The 26,310-nt window shown below is 34.8% G+C and overlaps 1 protein-coding gene across 1 annotated transcript in view; it reads right to left on the bottom strand.

Moving 5' to 3' along the window:
* Positions 1-26,310, bottom strand: part of LOC130048696 (hemicentin-2-like) — a 169,074-nt gene that overhangs the window by 124,848 nt on the left and 17,916 nt on the right. Inside the window, exons 3-5 of the mRNA XM_056145717.1 lie at positions 24,329-24,637; positions 9,489-9,785; positions 5,650-5,946 (exon numbers count right to left, since the gene is read on the bottom strand). Of these exons, the coding sequence (XP_056001692.1) occupies positions 5,650-5,946; positions 9,489-9,785; positions 24,329-24,637 (903 nt within the window). The remainder of the gene's footprint in view (positions 1-5,649; positions 5,947-9,488; positions 9,786-24,328; positions 24,638-26,310) is intronic.

Below are 26,310 nucleotides of genomic sequence, written 5' to 3'. Positions count from 1 at the left end.
AATGTATAAGTATATGTTGATATACTTGCTTTCTAGCGTCTTAATAATTAAAACAGTTCTTCATTTTATAGAACTTTGTTTTGTGTTGTCGTCATTTTGAACATCTATGACGCTTCGTTGTGGACGTCAACAATTTGAAATGTATGGAAACGTGTTGTTAACACAATTCAGCAATGTTACCGACCAAAAATGTAAATATAAGTAATAAGATATCATTTTAAAATATTTATCGGGATATAAATACGGGTTGGTACATGATCAAATTTTCCATAAAGCCCTTCGGGCTTTATGGAATTTGATCACGTGACCAACCCGTATTTATATCCCGATAAATATTTTTAAATGATACCTTATTTCTTAAATAATTCCAATCTTATTTATTACAATTGTTTTGATTGGACAAAAATAAAGCTGAACAAGAGTTTACACATCAATAAATCCGAAAACGCAATGTATTCATATACGCCTGAAAACAAACAACATAGTGCGGGCAACTATTCAAATTTTTGCAATTGTTAATAAAGTCAATGAATTGGAATTATAAGAATCAAACATTCTTTTGAAAGAATTTATCGATGTGTAAACTCCGGACATTTTACTCACAAACTTAACATAAAAGTGTTTCGTACTTTTATTCAGTTTGTGAGTAAAATGTCCGGAGTTTACACATCGATAAATTCTTCCAAAAGAATGTTTAATCCTATAATACATCTGTAATTGGCGCTGTTTTTCTAAAATAAACAGTGCAATCATTATTTATTTTTGGATTAGACAAATTATGATACGTTAAATTGTTGACAACTAGGCCCTATGCCAAGCTATTGTCACGCGTGCATTTCGGAAAGAAAGAAAAGGACAACACACACAAATCAATAAAAATATTCAAATTTAAAGTGGTAATCACATTATTTTATTTTGATAAAGCAATCTTACTACTATTTTTGAATTGTGATCTGCACGTCTTTAGGAAGAACGAAGTGGGAGCACGGCGTTATAGCCTACTGACGCACTCAAGATGCTACGAGTTCAATAAAGAAATAATTTTATAATTCAATTTAAAGTTAGGAAATACAATATTCTATTATTTGTATAATTAAAAGTTCAATTATTTTGTATCTTTATTTTTTGTTGCTGTAAATCTACCAGTTGGTAGAAGTTACATTGTATCGTCGATATATGTTGCTACAAGGTGAAGGTCAGCTGATCCGAGTGTGTATTGAATTTGAAGAGCAAAACAGAATGTATGCTATAGGCCTACCAGTGCTTATAGCTTCGATATATCCATTTTCTCGCAGTTTATCAGGGTCTCTGTCCAAGCGATGTTTGAAAAGGTGACTGGGTGTGTTTTTTAAGGTAAAGTTCTTGCTCCAACAAAAAAATTATCCACGTCTTTTTTCTCGTACCTTCCTTCGAAAAATTGAAAAATACTCAGTCTAAATCCTTTCTACCGACAACTAGTACACCCGAGCACGGCACAAAACATCTTAATGCATTATTATTTACAAGCCGTTAACATGACAATTGTTTTTTTGTCGATTAAATCTAATCTGTTTATGAACTGGCTAATAGATGTTTTCAAACCGAGGGCGCATATGACGTCACACAAAATGGCGCGTAAACTAGCGAAAGAAAATATGCATATCGCAAAATTTGAATTTCATAGCTTTCAAACTCGAAAACTACGCAAAATATTTCATTTCAAACACATTTAAAGTAGTTTTAGGCATAAAAAGAGTTAATTTTGCTGAAAAAATGAAAAAGTTTAGAAACATGCGTTGTGTCCTTTAACAATCGGTATGAAACACGTCAGACAGCATTTGACCCAATGTGAGGTTGTATTGACGAACTAGATCCTTATAACGACCATAGAATTTGCAAAATGCTGACTTCAATCGAGACTGTTGAAATCCCTGTACCATCAACTTGTTTGTCAGTAGCTTACCTCGATTTAAAAACTGACTATACCCAGAACAAGCTCTTGCATATCGAATCAGTTGAGATATATAAACACCATATGCAGGTGATAATGGAATATTGCTACATAAATGTGGGGAAGTTGACGATGGAGAAGCTGAAATCATCCCGTTTGTCATACAGTTGAGTTGTTAGTTTGCCGTTAATGTCTACTTTCAATAAAATATCTAAGTATGAAGCAGAAGTGGACGACTCTTTGGTGTCCTTTATTTCGATTCCAAGGGATATATCAAAGCGACATATGAATGAAAGCTATCATTGTTAATAGACAAAACGTCATCGATATATCTAAAAGTCGAATTGAAGGTCACAGTGAGAGCTTTTTTCTTCTCACATAGAAGTTTTTGAATAAATTCTGCTTCATATGAATATAAAAACAGGTCAGCTAACAAAGGAGCACAATTCGTGCAAATGGGAATTCCAACAAACTGTTGGAAGACCTGATCACCAAAGACCAAGAAGATATTGTCAATGAGGAACTCTAGTATATTTTTTTATTTCAACTTCAGAGTACTTGTGCGTGGAATCAGAGTGGTGTTTAACAAAGTAAGTTTTTTGAACGACTGATCACTAGATATGAATATTTCCGTTTTCCGTTTTTGTTGAAGAAGCAACTGTCTATGATGTCAAAAAGTCTAGTCTTTAATTTATCGTGAGGAATGGTCGTGTATAGTGTTGAAAAGTCATAGGTTTTAATGCTATTGATTTGGGGAAAATTCTGTGATTTCAAGTTTACTAAAAGTTCTTTAGAATTTTTTAGAATCCACATTTGATTAACACCACTTCTGGCATATGTAGTCGCACAGTAAGTTTGAAGTTTCTCCTTCACAGCTGTTAACATTTTCGTGAGGAGCAAAGATAGGGGCTTGGTAGAGCACTTACTGGATCCAGCAATGTATCTTTGTTTTTAAGGGTTTTTATGTAGTTTAGGAATCCAGTATAGGTACGGTAACTCATATTCATTCGACCCATTGACTGGAATATTAAATGTGTCTAAAACTGAAGCATGGTTTTGAAGAATTTCGTCTTTTGAAAGGGCAGTTGGAGTATAAGTATGATTACCAAAAGTGGAATTAATGCCAAGTTTGTTTGAAATACAGTTGTAATAATGAGCCTTACAGACAAAGACAATGTTGTTACGAGCTTTGTCAGCTGGAACCAAAACATTTTCCTCATGTAACCTATCTAATTCTTTTATCACTTCTGGTTTAGTAAACACAGAAGGATAGATGGTACGTACTTTTGTTTCAATGTGTCTAATGCGGGATTTTAATATCCCTCTTATGCTTTTAACCCATCCTGACAATGTATCAAGTTCTTTTTCATATTTAGCCCATCGTCTGGCATAATCTTCGACAGAACTCATAATAGAGATGAAGTTTTGTCGCCAATTAAAAGACCGAGATTCTCTGTATTTAGGACCTTTAAGAATAAATGATTTGAGGTCCTCATTTTCAACTAAATCAACATCAACAGTAATGACATGTCCAGCTGGACTGTAGTTGAAAGAAGATGAAGAACAAGAACATGTTGGTGGATTACGTATAAGATGGTCTATATCTAAGCACTGCAAAGTTTTTTAATAATTAAAAAGTCTGGATGCAATAGTAGAAGTATAGCTGTAGGAAATACAGGGTGTAGACTTGAACTTGAAATAAGTTGGAATACACGACTGAACCCTTTTATGACGAAGAATGTTGCTATTGTTGACGGCATCTATTCCTTTGTTTGTAAATTTGAGCTTAAGGAACTGACGGCATGATTTGGAAGGAATATCATCCATGGTCCGTGCTGGTTTATAGAGCCTGTGGTAGGCAACATCCATAATCATAGAGTTAAGTCTATATTCAGGTGTTGAAAAATCCAAGTATAGACTAGCCATAACTTCTTCAAATAACGTATGTAAAACCCTCAATGGAATAGAAAAAAGTTTTGTACGAATACGATGTGCACCCAATTGTCTGTTGACGTGAGGCAAACGTGAATCAAACGTGACATCATTTATACTTGGTCTTTTATATGAACGATGTCCATGACTGCGTTTTCGTCATGTGAGAGAAAAGATAATATAAAATCGATGTGCACATACATGGGGAAATAAATATTCATAGTATCAGAATTGAAATGCATAATTATTAATATTAAAATATAACGTCTAATGCAATGATATAATTACCCTAATAACATATAAAACCTTTTAAAACAACCTAAGAAATTCAATTAAATATATAGAAAGGACATAAGTATAATAACAAACTATAGTTTAAATAGCAACTGAGGGTTTTTTTTTGTTTTTTTGTTTTTTTTTTGGTTAAAAAGAATGTAACAGCACCGTAAGAGCTACAATGTAAGAGCACTAAATAATATCACAAATTAAAACCTAATCTAAAAAGATGCCTTTTGAGGTCCACTTTAAAACTAGACAGTGAAGTACATTGTCTGCGTTTAATAGGCAGAGGATTTCGGAGACTTGATGCGGCCTTATCCAAACGTCGATCCGTATGTGTATTCGTACATGTCTGAGGTATCCGGAGAAGATGCAGAGATGCTGATCTTAGTGATCGTGTGGGATTGTAAACTGTTAGAACATCCTTTATGTAAACTGGAGATAGGTTGTTGAAAGATTTGAAAGTATGAAGAAGGATATTATATTGAATTATGTATTCAACTGGAAACCAGTGCAGATCTATTAGAACAAGAGTACATTGTAATATGGTCGGATTTTTTTGAGCATGTTGTTAATCTTGCAACTGTGTTTTGTGCCCTCTGAAGTTTGTTGGTGTGTTGTGAATGAACACCATAAAGCAATGCATTTCCGTAATCTAATCTGGATGTAACTAACGAGTTTACTAGAGTTGTACATGATTCACCATCGATAAATGAACGCATACAGCCAATTCTGCGAATGTTCACATATGCTGATCGGGAAATAGAGAGACATTGTTTTTGCATGGTAAGGGATTTGTCGGAGAATGCGCCTATCTTTATTTTTATTTTTACAACACAGTCACCAAACTGCTCATATCTTTAAGTGATTATTGCGGCGTCATCTGCATTGCACAGTGCAGAATCGGAATAATTATCTCCAAGTAGATGATATCTGAAATACGTAACTTCCCATATATGAGCTCTTCTGTTATGGAGGTGCATTCAGTTTTCAAGTGAACGCTTGCGTGGGTACAAGATTTATAAATCTGTCATAGGCTATGTGAAATAAGGATACAAGTTATGAAAGCGTAAATTGTATTTACATCAGCTGTTGGTATACATTAAACTGACCATATCAATAATAATATTTGTTTGAATTTGGCCATTAAGTTAAATATGAAATTATTTTTTTATTTCCTCTTCTGCACGCGTGATACTTTAATCAAAGAACGATGGTGATAATCCGTTTTTGTTTGAGCTATTTCATTATCAAATACTCATAATCTTACTAAAATTGTGTGTTCCAACAGATTGGGTGGTTGCATAATGTCTGATAATCATCCTTTAGGCAATATATGAAGACAGCGATAAAAATTTGTACACAAAAAGCGAGTGGGTGAAAGTGTGTTTTGCGTCTCAATGTGTGTAAGAGTTCCACAAAAGGAAACAATTATCGGGCAACACGGAAATTGTGTATTAATGTACAGTTACAGTTTTTGTAGGTTTAAACCTTTAGAATGTACTTACAGTACACAGTGATGGTTTGTGTTCCTGACGTCCTGTTATACGACAATGACGATCTTGGACTTGTGGCTCTACACTGACAAGTTCTCTGGTTGTATCTTCTGTTTGCTGTCAATGTCAGCACTGACTGGGTCCCTGAATTGGTCACTCCAGTGGTCAGTGTGTCATCTCCACACACCCAGCTCCACGTGATGGGAGGGTTACCCAGCGTAGACAAGGTACATCGTAATGTAATGAACTGTCCTTCATCCACTGACGTAGATCCATCAGCTGTCAGTTGTGGGGCAGCAGGGGGTGCATCTATTTAATCAGAATTCAAGATTTGTCTGAATTATGCGTTTTGAATTGCAATGCTCCAAGTGGAAAGTTTGTTAGAAAACTATGAACACCTCCCCTTAATGGTAAAACATATGTATTACTTTTTTCATTGTGTGTAACTTATAATATGTAATAAAAAATGTAACAAATGGCAAAGACTGTTGATATATATTGTGATACAGTTTTCAGAAGTGCAAGGCTATTAACGTTGTGTCCCTTCGCCACTGCCAAACAAGACTGTAGTAAACCTTTTAAAAGAAATTGTATCTAGCTACGATTTTCAAAAAGCTGAATCTTTTAAGAAGGTCTGAAAAGTAGATAGTATGTTCTTTGAAGGGGGGGGGGTGTATGACTCCCATTCACAGCAGTTTTGGATTAGATTTATTCCAGACAGAGTGGTATATACATTTTAGTAGGCTTACTCTAACCACTATTTCTATGAAGTTCGTTCCAGTTAATAAATTTAGCTAGAATCCCCATCACAGAGGAATTTGGCTAGCATAAACGTTCAGTGCTTTAGACGAAAGGTGTTAACGAACAGTGATAAACCTCATATCTCACATAAGCAATACAAAATAGAAAGTTGGGCAAACGCGGACCCATGGACACACCAGAGGTGAGATCAAATGTCTAGGAGGAGTAAGCATCCCCTATGTTTGTGGAAACAATGAATGATATATATGGCGCTACTAATTTTACTTTCATTTGGTATAGTTTTAATCACATGTGAAGCCAAATCATAATATTATCATTTTTTTCAATTAAAATCGGTCTAGTATTTTATCACCTATAGGAACGTCACATCATTACATGATACTACAATTTTGACGGATATTCGAGACACGGGAGTTAGTTATATACTCCATGTAGATAAGAGTTATAACTGTTTTAGGGAAATAATTTTTGAATTAAATCATTGCATACATTCTAGATACTGGCTGCCAAGAAAGAAAATATAAAATTCAGATGTCATTGTATAATATCATGTAACAGGCAAGTCTTGAGTGCATCCAATTAGAATCAAAATTTTCATTATAATACGGACTTTAAAAAAGTTTATTAAGTGTCACAGTTATTTTCCATGCGCTTAAAATTACCCTTCGAAATTTCTAAATATTCAGCAGATTCAAGAATTATATACAGCAACGATTTTACTATCATTTTCAATTCATCATATTTGTATTTAAATTCACAAGTATTTCTAAACGTTAAAACGCACATTTTAGAGCAAACACATCCCTCTGATATCAACAGCACTAAAAGATATCGATTTTGCATATATATATATATATATATATATATATATATATATATGTGTGTGTGTGTGTGTGTGTGTGTGTGTGTGTGTGTGTGTGTGTGTGTGTGTGTGTGTGTGTATTTATATATATTTGCCATAAACACGCAACGATAAATCAGAAAAATTTACCCTGTACTTAAAGTACAGTTAAGGTATTAGATAAGTTAATTACTGATATCAATTCAATGAATTCAATGAATCACAATCGTAACTTACTACATGCATGTTTCAATGCATTGAAAATCGCTTCAATAAGGAATAAGGATTTTGAATTTAAAAATATTAAATATCTGAGACATGCACATGATACTACGTGCTTCATCTTTGTTCTAATAGCCTGCATTTTTGCAGTTACTGTCCTTACACCGGAAGTAAGTGGTGTGCTTACCGATGCGGTCCTAAGCCTCAGATTAAATAGTAGTGAAAAATACGGTATTGTAAAGCTTACGGTATCTTTATTAGGGGCTGAATTTTAACATATTGTATCATATATCCTACAATAATAAAGTTTAGTTTATTCGATTTTTCAAAGAACACTTTTTAGATTATACATCTCGTCAAATTGAAGGGATGTAAAACAAGGGGGGGGGGGGGGTAGACGTATCCAGTATTTCGTGCTTAATTCTGTCCAAGTCTAACAATGCCACAACTGCCATGAGTAATTTGTAAAAAAAAAAAAAAAAAAAGATAACAAATAGCGGACACCTGGGAACAACATCACTATAAAACCATACGATAATATTTAAATATAATCAGGTATGTAACATTGCTTTTAAAAAAGGAACAGATGGGAGGGGGGGAGGGGCAAGGAGAAGTTGACTTCACAATTATTGTTTGAAAATTCTTGAAAAGTAAAATCAATCAAAGAAATATAACAAAATCCAAAAGCTCCAAATCCTAAATCGCGAAGGGGAGGGGGGGGGGGGGTGATGAATAGTCCTGAAATTCACCTAATTGTTTCCTTAAAATGCATAGTTCCATTATGATTTAATACCACTACATATATATAGAAAAGAAGACTAACTATAGATTAACCTTTTCTAGTTACAATAACTAGCATGTAAAGATAACAATAAAGGTACGGTGTTAAGGCAGCCTCTCTCTCTCTCTCTCTCTCTCTCTCTCTCTCTCTCTCTCTCTCTCTCAGTAATTCCTACGTGCTTGATGAATTTTTGTGTGTACTTTTGGTTAAATAGATTTACACAAACATTATTTTCAAAAAAAAAATTGAATCAATCGCGTACGTTAAAAAACAGAAAAATTACATTAGAGATAGAAATTCGATATACTTAAAACAAAAACATGTTCCGTTCATTGACATCTGATGTAGTATTCTACATATTTTGTCCACAGAGTTTTAAAAGTTAATGATTACATGCGTTGGTTGCATGTGTAGTCTCTGGAATATTCATTGCAGTTTTTTGGTCGTCAATACTATTGATAAAAAGTAATAATGACGAATTGCTCATCCTTATTATTCTGATCTAAACAGGATACCGTGGACTGCGATAAATCACATACGGGACGCATAAATATAATAAATGAGTAAGAATTTTGTACAAGCATGGCATTGGTTAGTAATTGCACTTAATTTCTACAAAAATTCCTTAGCTGACAATTAATTACAATTAGAAACAGTACATCCTCTATCTAATCCATATATAATGATGCAATCATTTGATGACCCCATCGTGTTGTGTGCCCCCTGTATCCAGGGGGAAATAACTCGTGCTGCACTATGAACAATATATGTATCCCATTTCACAACACAGTTTGAAAGTTGACCAAATGGGAGTGCAAGTCCATGTTTCTCACAAGGTCACATAAATAATATTTTATAACGAAGAACAGGACAGTCAGAAAACAATCAGCACCAGACTTTGACTTAGGAAAGTACTTTAAATTAGGCTTATTATGAACATTACTTCTTATTTCATGAATTTGGTAATGAAAGTGAATTAGACATTGTCTGATTACATTTGAAATGTTTATAATTTGAGTGATTTAAATATTTTTGCGTGTGTTCTTGATAAACCATATTTCAAACCTCGGGTTTCACCCCGTTGGATTTAAACGGTCAATGTACTATAATCTCGAAAGGTGGACGTTCGTCAAGATGAAGTAAACAAAATGAATAAACGATCAAGGCTGTCCTGTAACTGATCAAAGTCGGAAACTGTTCCTACACATCAATTAATGTAGTTATGGAATTTCATAATTTACTTACAGTATACATTGACAGTCTGTGTTGCTGAAGTCCTGTTATACGACAATGACGGCCGTGGACTTGTGGCTCTACACTGACACGTTCTCTGGTTGTACTTTCTGTTGGTTGTCAATGTCAGCACTGATTGGGTCCCTGTATTGGTCACTCCAGTGGTCAGTGTGTCATCTCCACACACCCAGCTCCACGTGATGTGAGGATTACCCAGCGTAGACAAGGTACACCGTAATGTAATGGACTGTCCTTCATCCACTGACGTAGATCCATCAGCTGTCAGTTGTGGGGCAGCAGGGGGTGCATCTATTTAATTAAAATTTCAATATTTGTCTCCTATTTTTTTTGCTGGCAAAATCTTAGCAAGAGACAATTTTTCAGTAAAAGGAGATATTACAAACACATGAAAGGTGAAGTTATCGAATAAAAACCAATCTCATAACTCCCATAAGCAATACAAAAGAGAGAGTTTGGCAAACACGGATCCCTGGATATACCTAGCAGGAGTAAGCATCCCCTGTTGATCGGCCACATCCACGACGATCCCTACATATTGATAAGGTAAACGGAATTTTCGTAGTCAAAACCAGTGTTCTGAGAACGGTATAACAATCGGTATGAAACACGTCCGACAGCATTTAATCCAATGATAGGTTGCATTGGCAAACTAGACCACAGTGTTATCATTTATAGCAGGTCTTATTAGTAACACTATTTGTATGAAAAATGTAATTGACAATGACGTTGATATGCTACATTTATGTTTGTGGCTTCCAATGACCCATGTTGCTGTCTTAGAGACTAAATTGTATTTCAAACACGTAAATATATCAGATATTGCTTAGTCCCAAATAGTGATTCAGCGTCCAACTTCCCCTTACTTATACATTGAAGTTGTAGTGTAACGGAATATACTGAGCTGACCGGAACTTGGTTATCAATTGTACAAGTATTCTCCAAATCATCCAAATCCTTGTTTCCGTAATATATTTTGCATTTTGATAATTAAAACAAGAGTGACGTTGCGATCCTGTGACGAACTGTTAATCCGATTGTGATGAATAAGGATCGGGCACTGAATGTATTATTATCTATAAATAGGGCTGATGTGATACGGACTTTATCGTATGACAATACGATATTACCCAAGGCATAACGATTACCGGGTAGTATAGATATGGCTGTTTTGCTATAGACAGTGTCATTCAGAAGTAGACGTTGGCAAGGAGTTGTCGAAGGTACGATGAATAAAGAAACTAACATTATATGGTGTTTAGTATACTAGTAGGGAAGCTTGTAAAGGTTGGGGAGTGTACCTGGTGTTCATTTTTTTTATTTTGTTTGACCAGTCCTTCTCCAGTATAAGGACACATCTCCCATATTCCGGGATCTGTCACATCAAGATCTATTGTCACTTATTATGATAAAGATAGGAAATCTTGCAAATATCGGTATATATTGACTCGTACAACTTTTATAAGGATAGGTAATCTTTAATATATCTATATATATTGACTAGTATATTTCCTAATCATTTGTGTAAGATCAATACCAATAAGTATAGGGACTCATCCAAATCTTCGAACCCTAGCACGTTACACTTTTACCATCTACTTGCTTTATATTTCAAAATTTTGGAGGAGTGAAACGAGGGAGAAAATAAAGCTAAGTATGCAAGGTGAAGATAACGAACAGTGATCAATCTCATAACTCCTACAAGCAATATAATAAGTAAGGAAAAGTTATATAGAAAACTAAAAATAAAAAATAAAAAACATAAAAAACCACACTCAGAAAAAACCCCTCAAAAAATGAATTTAAAATATGGAAAATTTGATAATGTAGAAAAGATGAAAATGTACCTGTGAAATGAGTAACATCTAAAATGTTGAGGTCAAATTAGTGCAGAGTTGTCATACAGCTTACCGAGCAAGTGGAACGATTGAGTTTTACAATATAAAAAGATGTAAGTACATTAAACTGTAGTTAATGTTTTGAATTCTCTTCCCGTTTTTTATCTTTAAAAGGGAGAGGAAAACCATTAGATTTAGCAAGTGTGATCATAATGCTCAAAATATCGACAAATGTTTTATCAGAGAAAACTTTGACATATACAAAAACAAAAATCCACCACCAAGCTATATTTTTCCGCGGAACGGAGATTAGCAGAAAATAGTTCTCACTTTGATTCGGAATTAAATGATCGAATGGGTTGTATTTATATACTAGGGGGGAAATGTGCATTATTAATATATGAGAAAATAATAAATAATAACAATGAACACAGTTCATTTTTTTTGCAATACTGTTAACAAATGTATTCGTTACAACATTTCATAATCCAATAATGTTAACGTCGAATGACGTCAATTTCAGCACACTCGAAAGACACTGGTATTTGAACTTGAATTAACAAAGTTAATAACGCGTGTTATCACAATTTGCATTCACGCATGTTTAACAAAGGCGCCTCATTGGTGCCACTAAAGTGTTCAGAAGTGCTTGCGGGATGTTGTTCCATATGTTGGTTAAAGTCTGGTCTTAATCAGCCAATGTCACTGGCTGATTTGTTAAACGGCGTAGACGTCGTTTCATTTCATCCCAGACGTGCTCAATCGGCGATAAATCGGGGGAAACAGCTGGCCAAGGCAAGATATCGACATTCTGTTTAAGAAAAATGTCCCTGACTACACGTGCAACATGTGACCTTGCGTTGTCTTGCTGTAGAGGGATGTGATTTTGCTGTCTCTGTATGATGGGTATCACATGGCGCCGATTAATTATAAATGTAAACAATAAATATAAAAAAAATATACCAAATTTTATAATACAGTTTCTTTTTTACGGTAGTATATAACACGTGGTGACGAGTTTGTTTTTGAGGGGTGCTCGTTTGGCACAGGATATCAGTTCTAGCCCGTCTTCTCACAAAAGAAACACAATTTTTGTCACATATTTGTATATTATTTCGCATGCTTAATATTTTGATGCAAAGTCTCTACATTATTTTGGAGACTGCGATTTTGAAACGGTATAGGACACCGGTTTCCAGAATTATTTCTTATGTAAGAAATATTTTACTTCTGTTTTTCCTAGCCAATCACGTCGTTAACGAAAAGATATTCACTTTGTTTTTGTTATCAGTCAAAAATCATTGTCCTATTATTTTTCACACAATATATCGAGTATATCGTAGTCTTTCTTTGTTATAATTTTCATTGTTCATACATGTAATTCGTGTCGGTATAACAAACTCCTGGCTTCCTTATATGCTTCCCGGGCTAGTCAGCAAATATATTGCTTGTCATTTTCTAAGAATAGAGAAGACCTATATCCGCACATATGAACAATGAATAAATAGACGTATATAAATATCTAAAGGTGCATGTATATAATTAAAGATTTAAAAGATTAAACAAAATATTAGCTCACGTGCTTCTGCAAAGTTTTATAGCATGATTTTATGGTACAAATCAATTGATTTGTTATAGATAATGGTAACAGCTTCATGGAATGATTAACTTGATTATGTTAAGTAACCATTTGATAATATTATATATTAAGCAATAAAATCAACATATATTTGCAAATCTGTGGAAGATTTAGAAGGGGTGGGTGGGTTTGGGGATTGCATATCCTGCGATTGAACATGTTTAGCACGCCATTTTGACACTACAAGACAACCCCCTTCTTCCAATCTCGCCCTTTGAAAATTTCCCGGACCCGCTCCTATAAGTACATGTGTATTATGCAAGGTGAAGATAACGAACAGTGATCAATGTGATGTTTTAGGAACAATTCTACCTTTCTTGGAAATACTTTGGGCTGGATATAGCTGCTGCTTCAAATTACGCAACAAACGATGACCAACGGCGACTACCATTCATTATTTCACAATTTTGACGCACATGTTAAACAAAACAATTATCAATTTATATGTCTTACTTTTCTTTTCTTAAACAAAAATTAGCGTTGAGTTATAGAAGGAATTTTCTTCTTGCGGAAGGAGAGAAGAGGGAGATCATAGATTAATTGACTTGTTGGATTCCAATTTACTCCAATTAAAACTATTTCAAATCCACCAGGTGTGTTTCTCAATATAAACGTATCATCAATGTGTCAAAGCTGCAGAGATGGGTAAAGCACATAATAGCTTGATTCAATGATATTTTGTGACATTATCTAGTATCATTCAAACATAACACTTATAACTTATATTATTCAAAACGTGGGATAAGAAACATGGTGCCCTCTCCCCACCACTATGAAGAGTGACACGTACACCGACTGCCCCATTCCCCCCATTGCCGTAAACAGCCTACGATCAGAAAAAATTAGGCAAAATACACAATTTTCTTTCGGAAACAGAAAATAATCTGACTCTGGAAGTAGAATTGATAATGGCACTCCTTTGGAACTATATTGTACAATGTAAATGACATTACACAAACCTGTAAATGAGGACAGTAATATTTTTCAAGCTTGAGGATTCAGTAATTCTGAATCATGTATTTCTAAAATGCTATAGAGAAATGAAAAAAAATGGAAGATTCATACATCACGCTTTATTAGCATTGTAAGATCTCCTTTTACTGTAAAAGGAACTAAAGCCTGGAATTCGTACCACTACAGTTTAAATATGTGAAAATTTTCAAAGCATGTTTGGGAAAAAGTCTTTATTCAAACATTATTCATGGAATAACTTAAACAATAATGGTTATATTTAGTCATTTTTATCAATCAGAAGAATATGTATTGACATTTGGCAAATTATGAATATATGTACTACATATGTACTGGTACTTTAATTTGCAGCTTTGTTTATTTAATTATATGGAAAGTCAGTTACGTTATTGATGTAACTTTAAATGTTTGACTTAAAAATTTTGACGTCATGGTAATAAAAGACGTATTTTCAACATTGAACAGTAAGAAAGAATAATTCTGGTATTTTTGATTCCTGATATTCTTCTCTTTAATGATCGATCAAACCTTATTTTTTTGTGATATTTATGCTATAAGAACCCCTTTCTCATACACTGGCTCTTGCATCTTAGAGAAATGCGAGAGTTTTAAAATTATTGTACACTAATTATCTGAATTAAATTTGGTACCGTACATGTTAAAATATAAAACCATTGAGGAACCGGTGATCCGTAACTTAAGGTAAATCCATCCTTCTAGAATTATAGGTTCAATCTCATGTTTGATTGTTGATTCTTCATATCATGTATAAGAAAGAAAACTGATAAAATAAGTATGTTGCGGTATTAATATTTTTTTTATCAATTAGCACAATATACCTGTTATCAATTGCAATTTTCTTTAAACAGAATTATCAACATTTCACAAAAACAGGTTGTAACGATATAATAATATTCATAACAATTTCATGAAACTGTTTCTTAAAAAAATAGAATGTTGGTGAAAAATAAAGGAAATTTATAGCATAATGGACTTGACAAATAATTCAATGAAAACAGAGGTATATTGACATTGGATTCAATGTTTTGAAGCATATAATTGACTATTCATATATAACTTAGACTTTTGAAATATTTTATAGTTAACAAGATATATTGAAAGACTCCAACAAAATTTATGTTCCTGTCATACATAAATCTTATTAAATCATTGACTTTGCAAAGTCTTATGACGTCACAGGAGGGTGGAAATACTTTAAGTTACAGTCATTTAAAGATCGTGGTGACAGAAACTGGTCTGTTCACGTCTCGTTATTTAGGTGAAAGTTGATAGATATACATAGACCTACGGTTTCCTTATTAGATTACGTTTTTCATTTTTTTTTATTGAAAGTTAACTGGCAGGAAATTAAGGTACACACGTTACACAAGGCAGGACGGGATACAGAGACTCTGTTACAAGAAATACTTGCTAGACACAAACCGGTGTTCGAAAAAGGAATCGGTAAATTGAAAGACATTGTGGCGAAGTTATATTTAGAGGACAACACGCAGCCTAAATTTCACAAGGCGAGACCAGTGCCTGACTCGTTAAAGCCGAAAGTGGAAGATGAGCTTCAACGTTTCGAAAATGATGGTATAATTACGTCTGTCAGTCACAGTCATTAGGCATCACATGTAGTTCCAGTCGTAAAGAAAAATGGACAAGTTCGCCTGTGTGGGGACTACAAGGTGTCGATAAACCCAGTTCTTGAAGTGAATCAATATCTCGTTACCAAGAATACAGGGCATATTCCCTACACTGTCTGGAGGAAAACGATTTTCCTAAATAGATTTGACAATCAGATGGAAGTAGATGAGTCATGCAGGAAACTACTTACAACCAAAACACATAAAGGTTTCTACCAATACAACAGGTTACAGTTTGCACCAGCTAGTGCTCCAGCCATATGGCAACGTACCATAGAACAAGTGTTACAAGGAATACCGTTCACATCGTGCATACTGGACGACATGATCATCAGTGGACAATCGGATGAGGAAAACTTGGCAAACATAAAAGCAGTATTGGAACGTTTAGAGATATTCGGTCTACCGGTAAATCTTGACAAATGTGAATTTTTCAAGGACCAAGTCATCTATTGCGGTCACATGATCTCAGAGCAGGGGCTTCAGAAGTCACAAGACAAAGTGGATGCTGTGTCGAATGCTCCAAATCCCGAGAACCTACAGCAGTTCGCTCATTTCTTGGTTAGTTAACTACTACAGGTCCGTCCTACCCAATTTGTCTACTGTGCTTGGTCCATTGAATGAACTGTTAAAAGGGTAGAAGGCTTGGAAATGAACGCCACTGTGTGATAAAACCTCCATGGATGTTAAGGAAATGATGACATCGGAACAAGTATTGTGTCATTATGATCCGAACAGACCCGTAAAACTAAAGTGTGATGCATCTCCTTACGGACTGGGTGGTGTTTTGTCACACATCATGGAGCGACCAATAGCGTCCGCGTCAAGATCTCTAAGCAAGTCTGAGATTGACAAAGAAGCGTTAACATTGTACTAGGGAGCGAGAATATTACACTCATATGGAGACGTCACCATTGCCGGTGAAGGGCTGCAAAATATAAGCCTATACTCGGCGAAGCTCCACCTTGAAAAGAGGGGGACATCCACTTTTAAATTAATTTTGAAAATGATAATACGGGCATGTAAAATCTTTTTGAAAGGGTGTTGGTAGCCGGACGAGAAGTTAACTTATCTTATTGGAGCTTGTCCTTCCCAAAATGGGTCAATACATTCATGACTTCAAGCTTACATTCTTCCCTCTTCACCACCACCATCAAAAATAATAGGGGGAGTCACTCAACGCATAGCTTTATTTGCATGTGTAATTGTAAATAATGGAAAATAAAGTAGCACCCCCTTTTATTACTTACTTGTAACTGATATTGCGACTTATCAAAACAATGTTATATCTTGAAATGAAATATTAATATAATGTTTATACAAGGTAATATAACTCTCCGCTTGTTTACAGGGGGGTGGTAGTATAGAAATATGAATTGGCGTGAGTTACCTCGGAAGTCATGTATCTCATCACGACTGTGCAAATATTATGCATTCTATTAGTTTTTGTCATTCATATGAAAATTTGATTACTAGTATCAGTCAGACAACAACGTGAACGGGCTTATATGTTATCATGATTGTAATGCTTAATAGTCAACATCAAAAGTAGAGTCATTTTTTTTTTATAAATGACCATTATACATTGTATCATTCATTATTTCAACATTTTAACAAACATGTTAAACAAAAGATTATCGATTTATATATCTAACTTTTCTTTTCTCAAACAAAAATCATCGTTGGGTTATAGAAGGATTTTTTTTTCTTCTTGCGGAAAAAGAGAAGAGGGAGGTAATAAATTAATTAACTTGTTGGATTCCAAATTACTCCAATTAAAACTATTTCAAATCCAGCAGATGTGTTTCTGAATATAAACGTATCATCAATGTGTAAAGGTTGCAGAGATGGGCAAAGCACAGAATAGCTTGATTCAATGACATCATGTGACATTATCTAGTATCATTCAAACATAACTGATATCATTCAAAAAGTGGGGCAAGACACATGTTGCCCTCCTCCTACCACTATGAAGAGTGACACGTACACCGACTGCCCCATCCCCCCTATGCCGTAAACAGCCTACGATCAGAACATATTAGGTAGAATACACAATTTTCTGTCGGAAACAGAAACTGGTGTGTTCACGTCTTGTCATTTAGGTGAAAGTTGATAAGTATACATAGACCTACGGTTTCCCTATTAGATTGCACCATTTGAAGCCTACGTTTTTCATAAATAGTCGTATGTACAGAATTATCGAGTGTTAGAATTTCCTCACGATGTCTGTAACTTTTGTTTAAAAGCAAGATGACCGTAACACAAATGTTTGAAAATTATCATTACATATGACACCCGACGCATTTCATACCAGTTGTTAGACAATTCTTGGTACACTGATTCTGACTACGGATTACCCCGTTTACCTCATCAGGATATAGGACTCACGGCGGATGTAACCGGTCAGCAGAGGACGCTTACTCCTCCTAGGTACCTGATCCCACCTTTGGTGTGTCCAGGGGTTCGTGATAGCCTAACTCTTCGTTTTGTAAAAACTCAATATGGCTGTAACATGGTGAGACGGAAATTTGCAGATTTTTCTCTGTCCGTATTTTGTTCGCTCTAAAGTATATAAGAGTATTGTATTGCCCATATTTAACACCAGGATCGAAATTGATATTGGTAAAATACTTTTAGTTAGATATGTACATAATATCTTCCATGCATTTGTCATGTGGGAACCCGGGTTAGAATAAGACCTCAGTACCCCTTAATTGTCGTAAGAGGTGACTAAATGGGGCGGTCTTTCGGATGAGATCGCAAAAACCTAGGTCCCGTGTGTTATGTATTAGATCTATCCGGATTCTTATGTCCCGGTACTGTGTAATTCATATTTTAATATATTCATATTTTAATCACATATTGCGTATTAATATCTACACGTACTTTTGTGAATAAAAGTAGTTCCATGATGGCTGAAACATCTGTTGGCATTTGTTGACGGAACACAACATTTCTTGGAGACGAGGTGGTTATTCCAGGGGACATCTCTACCCAACAAACATTACATATCAGTGATATGGCGGACGATTAAATCGTTGCAGACGGTGAAAACCCTGAGATTGCTGCACCTAATGCAAATCAACAACATCCATCGGTAAAATCATTGCATAGACGAATTTGACTCCACTTTTTTGGCACACTGTTTTTCCCTATCATAGCTCTAAAACTTCATTGTTATTTCGAATTTCAAACATTTCGATTGAGCATCACTGAAGAGACATTATTTGTCGAAATGCGCATCTGGTGCATGAAAATGGGTACCATATAAGTTTTAAATCGTACAATGCTGATATATGAAGTGTGACGGCATGCCTATGTTTTGATTTAAGTCACTATACAACGGTGACCTAGGCAAATTTTAGGAGTTCGTTTTATGCAACAAATTATTTCAAGACTTATAGAAGCAATATAACAAACGGTGATTTAGTAAATGGATATAAATATAAGAATTGAACAGCATTTATTAGCTGTTCAAGTTTAATACGAAAGTATGTGAATTTGAGGCAAATTCTCTGTCAATCGCGCATGCTTATAACCTTCCGGAAGAGTTATCTGTCCTTGTACATTGAGGCTTGTACAGATAAATATAGAATTCAAACACTTGTGTTTTATCTGCATTTTTTATTACATAATTATTACGATGCTTATAATTGATGAAAGGCGAAGATAACGAAAAATGACGAATCCCATAATTCCTATAAACAATACAAAACAGAGAGTTGGGTTAGGGTTCCATGTCGTCCCGAATATAACTTGGAACTAATTTGCAGATGGGTTTTAGTATGATATCTAGGAAATTACTAAGTCTTTGTGTTGGACAAGAAGGGCCAGCTACGATTGGGCGACATGGATTTCTTAAACCACATTCCTAAAATCGTTGAAGAAAATACAAAATTGGTGAGTTTTGATGTCACAAGTTTGTATACAAATATTCCACACAACTTCGGTATAGAAGCCATTTCCTTCTGGATTGATAAACATCAAGGTGTATTACAATCGAGATTTTCAAAGGAATTTATCCTGGAAGGAATCAAATTTTGGAAAATAATCATTTCTTTTTTGATAACAAATACTTTCTTCAAACAAAAGGAACAGCCATGGGGACAAAAGTAGCCCCCACTTACGCAACTTTAGTTTTGGGTTTTCTTGAGGAGAAACTATTTACAGAATGCAAATCAGCTTTTGGAGAAGAATTTGGCCTGTATATTGAGAATAACTGGAAACGCTATTTGGATGATTGTTTTATTTTTTGGACCAAATCTTTACAAGATCTACAACACTTCCACAACATGCTGAATCACCTACACAATAACATACGATTTACAATGGAAATTAACGAAAATGAATTACCATTTTTAGACATCCTGATTGTAAAGGAGGGGGCGAAAATCATAACAGATCTCTACTACAAGAATACAGATTCCCATCAATATTTGATGTTTAACTCATGCCATCCATTTCACACCAAACGAAACATCCCTTTTAACATGGCCCGGAGAATTTGCACAATAGTAATAGATGAGGATCGCAGAAATACAAGATTATCTTAAGACATTTTTATGCAGACAGAAATACCCACCAAAATTAATTGAAACAGCTATACAAAAGGCTAAAGAAACTCCCATCACAGAATTGCGAACTACTAAACAACATGAAGAAACCAACAACAAAATTCCTTTCGTTCTTACACACAACCCGAGAAATTACAACATATTCAAAACAGTCAAGCAGTTATTCCCTATTCTTCAACAATCAGAAACATTAAATGACCTCATTCAGCCCACGGATATACTCCACAGCAGACGTCAACCACCAAATTTGAAAAACATTCTCACTAAAGCCAAATTTACATCAAACCCCAAAAAACCAGCAGTCTTCAAATGCGAGGATCCACGATGCGGTACTTGCCAATTTATACAAACCGGCCACTCCATAACTTTCAAAAACGGAATGAACTTCAAAGTAAATTCAACTATGACGTGTAAATCTAAAAATCTACTTTATTGTATGACGTGCCCTACATGTGGAGAAAACTATATAGGACAAACAGGAACCAAATTGGCTGACCGTGTTCGTGTACATAAACAACAGATCAGAGATCCTACAATAAGAAACACACCGTGTAGTGGACATTTTGATTCGTGCGGGGAAGGCAGTTTTTATATTTTCCCATTTTACAAAGTAAAAGAGGAAAATGAACAATTACGCAAAGCCAAGGAAAACTATTTCATAGAACTGTTTAAGCCGAAACTAAACTGTTAATATTTTTACTTCATGTTATTTAACATGTATATTTTACATAGAATGTCTCCTTTGATGTAGAAGAATTTAGAGGCGCTTAAAACTTATAGACGGAACTGTTGAAAATATGTCTGTATTTTTAAAAGTGCCTAACAATAACATTGTATAATGTTCTGACGTCACAATCATGACTGTATTATGTTTAACGTTGCCCACATAGCGTCACGAGGATGACGACATAATGGAACTTGTTTACATTGTTTAAAAATCTACTGACGAGCGTGCAGGGCGAAAGCGGTATAGATAAAAGTTTGAGCATTGCATTTTATTTTTTGATATATATATATATATATATATATATATATATATATATATATATATATCTGTGTGTGTGTGTGTGTGTGTTAGGGCTGGGACGATTCAGGGTTTCCTCGATTCGGTTCGGTTTCGATTCAGAACAGCACGGTTCGGTTATTTTCGATTCGGTTCATGTTAGGTCCAATTTATCTAATGACAGCACAAAAATTAACAATTTTAATGAGTAGCATATTTGATTTCATTTTATTCAAGTTATATAACTATATGTCGTCATTTGTAAACATCATATCTATTTATAATGGCATTTTATAACTTTGATAGAAAAAAGAAAACGCTGACAGTCTTAGTCTATTAAGATTTGTTATATTAATGTGCTGCATAAGTTTTGCATTATTAAACAAATCTATAGTGCATCTAAAATGTATATGATATTGTTTTCATTGATATGTAAAAATTCAACAATTCTATCAATTGAGAGTCTTTGAAAATCTCTCCTTTATTGATTTACTGCTCTCATATTAACTGTCAAATCTGTGTCATTACCTACGATGTTGATTTCACTCCACCACTGACAGAAATACTATTTGTCATGTAAAGATAAACTGCAATGATCTTACGGATCATATTCTGTTGGTATCTGAGTGGCGAAAATGCTTACGCTCAACACAGTAGTGATTTAAATCTCTGTTGCATGAAAAACCACATGTTCTGCACATCACTCGGACGCCATATTTGTTGTTTTGGTGTATGTAAAATCTAAACCGAACCGAACCGAAATCCGGAATTTGTAATCGGTGCATCGAATCGAATGGCATGAATCGCGGTGCACCGAAATATTCGGTGCACCGCACAGCCCTAGTGTGTGTGTGTGTGTGTGTGTGTGTGTGTGTGTGTGTGTGTGTGTGTGTGTGTGTGTGTGTGTATAACATTTCCTATCACGAGGGGATGTTCCGCTTAGCGGTGCTCTTGTTATTATTGTCACACATTCATTCAAGTTTCTAGAGGGGGGGGGGTAACATACATTAAATCAACCTATTCATTTGAAATACCCTAAGCATTCTTTCGACAAGAATCAAGAACTGTGTCCTTTTTACCTCACAAATACTTGGACACCTTTCTTTAAATATTTGAAGAGAGGATAATGGTTATATATATATATATATATATATATATATATATATATATATATATATATATGAGCAGAGAGGGATCGTTATCGTTCCACACCTGCTGTGACACGGGCGGACCTCAGTTTTTGCAGCGTCATATGAAGGGCCATCTTATATGGTCACCTTTTATGACAAGCAAGGGGTACTGAGGACCTATTCTAACCAGGATCCTCACAAAAGAAATATCATCATGATGCTGGGGAAAATATGACTTGGTCCCACCACCCACCTCCCCCATTTCCCATCCGCCCCCTTCCCCGTAATTCCATATGCTCAACACGGATCATTGTAGTATATGTGCATGAATAGTCAATGGACATTGAATGCCTCACGGACATGTACAATGCAATTGACACGCCCCCATCCGCCAAATTGTCGTTTATTCTCCAACAGTTTTTTCCCCCTAAGCTTGAAACATCTTTAACGCCTCCGCCCCTTTCTTTTTTGAAATACAAAATATCAACTTAAATTTGACCCCAGCTGACAAGAACGCCCTATAATGAATTCATATCGGATATTCATATCGCCATGTAAAAAACAAGCCGCTAACGTATATACTATCGCCCGAGGGCGCTGGCATTAATTCTGGAAGTCCACCATCTGGATTAAAGCGCGCCATTTTTCATCTGCATCAATCTCGATTACTTGAAAGTTTATCATAACACAATGATGTTTGTAACCACATAATATAATGATGTGACCACATAGCGTTATGATGAAACCATATGACATAAAGATGTATCGACATAACGTAATGATGTACCCACATAACATAATGATGTAACCACATAACGTAATGAGGTAACCACATAACGTAATGATGTAACCACATAACGTAATGATGTAACCACATAACATAATGATGTAACCACATAATGTAATGAGGTAACCACATAATGTAAGGAGGTAACCACATAACATAAAGAAATATCGACATAACTTTATGATGTACCCACATAACGTAATGATGTAAACCCTAAACATAAAGAAATATCGAACTAACGTAATGATGTAACCACAAAACGAATGATGTAACCACATAACGTAATGATGTAACCACATAACGTAAAGATGTAACCACATAACGTAATGATGTAACCACATGTAATGATGTAACCACATAATGTAATGATATAACCACATAACGTAAAGATGTAACCACATAACGTAATGATGTAACCACATAACGTAATGATATAACCACATAACGTAAATATGTATCCACATAACATAAAGATGTATCGAAATAATGTAAGGTTGATTTACACTATAAGTTAATAACAGCATTCCATAGGCGCGGAAACACGACAGTGATAACAGGGGACCTCCGTTTTTATGGTAATATCCGAAAGGACCCGTGACTTTCATTTACTTTCAATGTCAGGCACTTGGTGAAAAAAAAACGCTCCATGATTTAAACGTCTTTGGCTTGGTATGATGCCCGGATCGAATATTGTTTTATTAATGCATTGAAACTAGGTATGAATTTAAAGTGTAAACAATGTATACATTTCTTAATTGAATTCATTTTTATACATTAAGAAAAAAATAAGACTATTCAAAAGCATATTCCATAATCTACATAAATCAGGTTTTTACTTACCGGGATTCCTTTGAATGGAAAAGCCGTATCAGAAATAAGATTCATTTTTCAAGAGAAACGCAATCATATTTGATAAAAGTTCACTTTGATATGACATGGAAACTTCATTTACAACAGGATGGATATCCTAATTATTTTTAAATTGAAAACTTACCCCTGTATGAAATTTACCCTGATCACAAAATCTCGCAAACCCCTCTTGATATTGTTGAAATCCATCCATCAATCAAAATGTACATTTTAGAGTATTGTTCTTTGTCCATATGCATATTCAAATGTCACACATAATTGCACATACCATTTAGTTGAACATGTTAACTAAATAACATTGCTTATTTCTTAAATGTATCCTGTAATAAGAATTACAAGCCTTTCTAACATTCAAATATCACACATACTTACATAAAACATTTAGTTCAGCTTGGGATGACTGGATTGGAGTGTCTCCATTTATGTTGACAGCAGTACAATATAACCTCCTCCCACTATCCGTTCTTTGATAGGATGATGTAAGATTACTGGTCACATCGTACAGCAGATTATTCATTGAAGTACTCGATGAACTTCCACTCACGACCACGCCGTCTTTGTACCATGTTATAGTTGCTGCTGGTCTGGCAGCTTTTGACACACAGCTGAAGGTGAAGGACGTTCCTTCAATGACCTCTACACTGGACAATGGTGGTGACAGTGTGACACTACTGACAGGCACTGAAATAAAAACGTGTTACAATCATCATCACTAATACTAGTACTATCATCATAATTACAGTTTAACAATATAGTGTTCACACTCATAACACTGTAAGTAATTCCATTTCAAATGATCGTTTTATCTAGAGTAGATACCACCACTTGACGAAATACCTATCTTCTATATAAAAAATGTTACATTATTTTGACCGATGTTATTACCACGTACCTACTTATTGAAATAGTTTCAATTATTGAAATTTATGATCTTGTTCCCTGTTATCATGAAGATGGTAGCATCAATCTATGTAACATGATTTTGTAAAGATACCAGGTAGGTATTTAGGAAAGTCTTGATAGCTATTCCAAATAAACGTGGTAAGTTATTTAGGCACACGGGCTACAATAAACACTTAGATAAAAATAAATGTCCTAAGTGAAGAAATATTTGATTTAAAGCACAAAAAATCACTATATTAGAGTTCATGACAATCTTTGTGTTTATATAAAACATACTGCATGTCAAATGCAATGTGTAACTAGTATGATCCTTTATAAAGGTGTTGCATAGAAGCTACAACTTTTCCTAATCGGAGCTCCGTACCAGGGGCCCGTTTTACAAAACAACTTGTGACAAAGTCGCAAGTCTTAAATTGTATTGCACAGTTATTAGTTTAAATGAATGAAGTAAAACTTTTCTGGGGCCAGTTGCACAAACGTTAGTTAAGTTTAACGGATAGTTAATGTCAAGTTAACACTATATAAATGTTCAAGTTAATGGTAAGTAAACTATTAATAGGTATTTGTCATTTGAATGTCTTTAAGATTCCCCAGTATCAAGGACAAAGCTTTAAAGAAATACATGTGAATACAGTCTAAACATACTTTTTTGACCGTCTCCATATCAGTGAAACATTCTCAAGAGGGACTTTAAACAATATACAACTAACCAACTAAACATATTTTTTAATCGTGAAAATCGAATTGTCTTATTTTTTCCTGTGCATCAGACACAATGTATACGATTAAGAGTGTTTCAGATATATAATACCCTATACTACTACAGTCTAAAAGCTCTTATACTCTTATACTTATACAACTTCAAAATATAAAGTCGTCTTTGAGATAGACGGTAAAACAATACTATTTGCTGTGGTCCTTTCATTGCATGGGATTTTAATTTTTAATCATGATTTTTCAATTATGTCCAATACAGCGGGGAAAAAATTGTAAAGTGCTGTGATGATTAACGGTCGGGCTCGGAAAAGTCGTGCTCGGGATGTATCTAGCTATTACGTAAACCGGGCTTTATTAGCTGTGCATTACGAAAACGTCCGAGGGTAGTTCGAGTGCACATCAGTATATAAGGCGGTGATGAGCGATATTTCGCCAGTTCATTGTCGGAGCTCAAAGGAGTAAGATCGCAGCAGAAGCAGTAAGGCGAGAATAAATTCAACCCTGGTTATTTTTAGTATACGGTGTCTAGTATACTGGTTTTAGGGTGTTATACAGTGATATAAAACTGTTTGTTATATTTAGATATAATTGTCCTTAAGTTCTGGGTATAGGACAGATATGGGGATACATCCCAGACCCGTACTTGTATAGGATACATACCTGTCCCAAGGATACATACCTGCCCGGACACAGACCATATGCCTAATTAGATTTGTTTGCTCTTACATTAGGGA

The sequence above is a fragment of the Ostrea edulis genome, chromosome 1 (genome assembly GCF_947568905.1).
Source record: "Ostrea edulis chromosome 1, xbOstEdul1.1, whole genome shotgun sequence".
Classification (NCBI taxonomy): Eukaryota; Metazoa; Mollusca; class Bivalvia; order Ostreida; family Ostreidae; genus Ostrea; species Ostrea edulis.
This window is presented reverse-complemented; position numbering and strand designations above follow the sequence as displayed.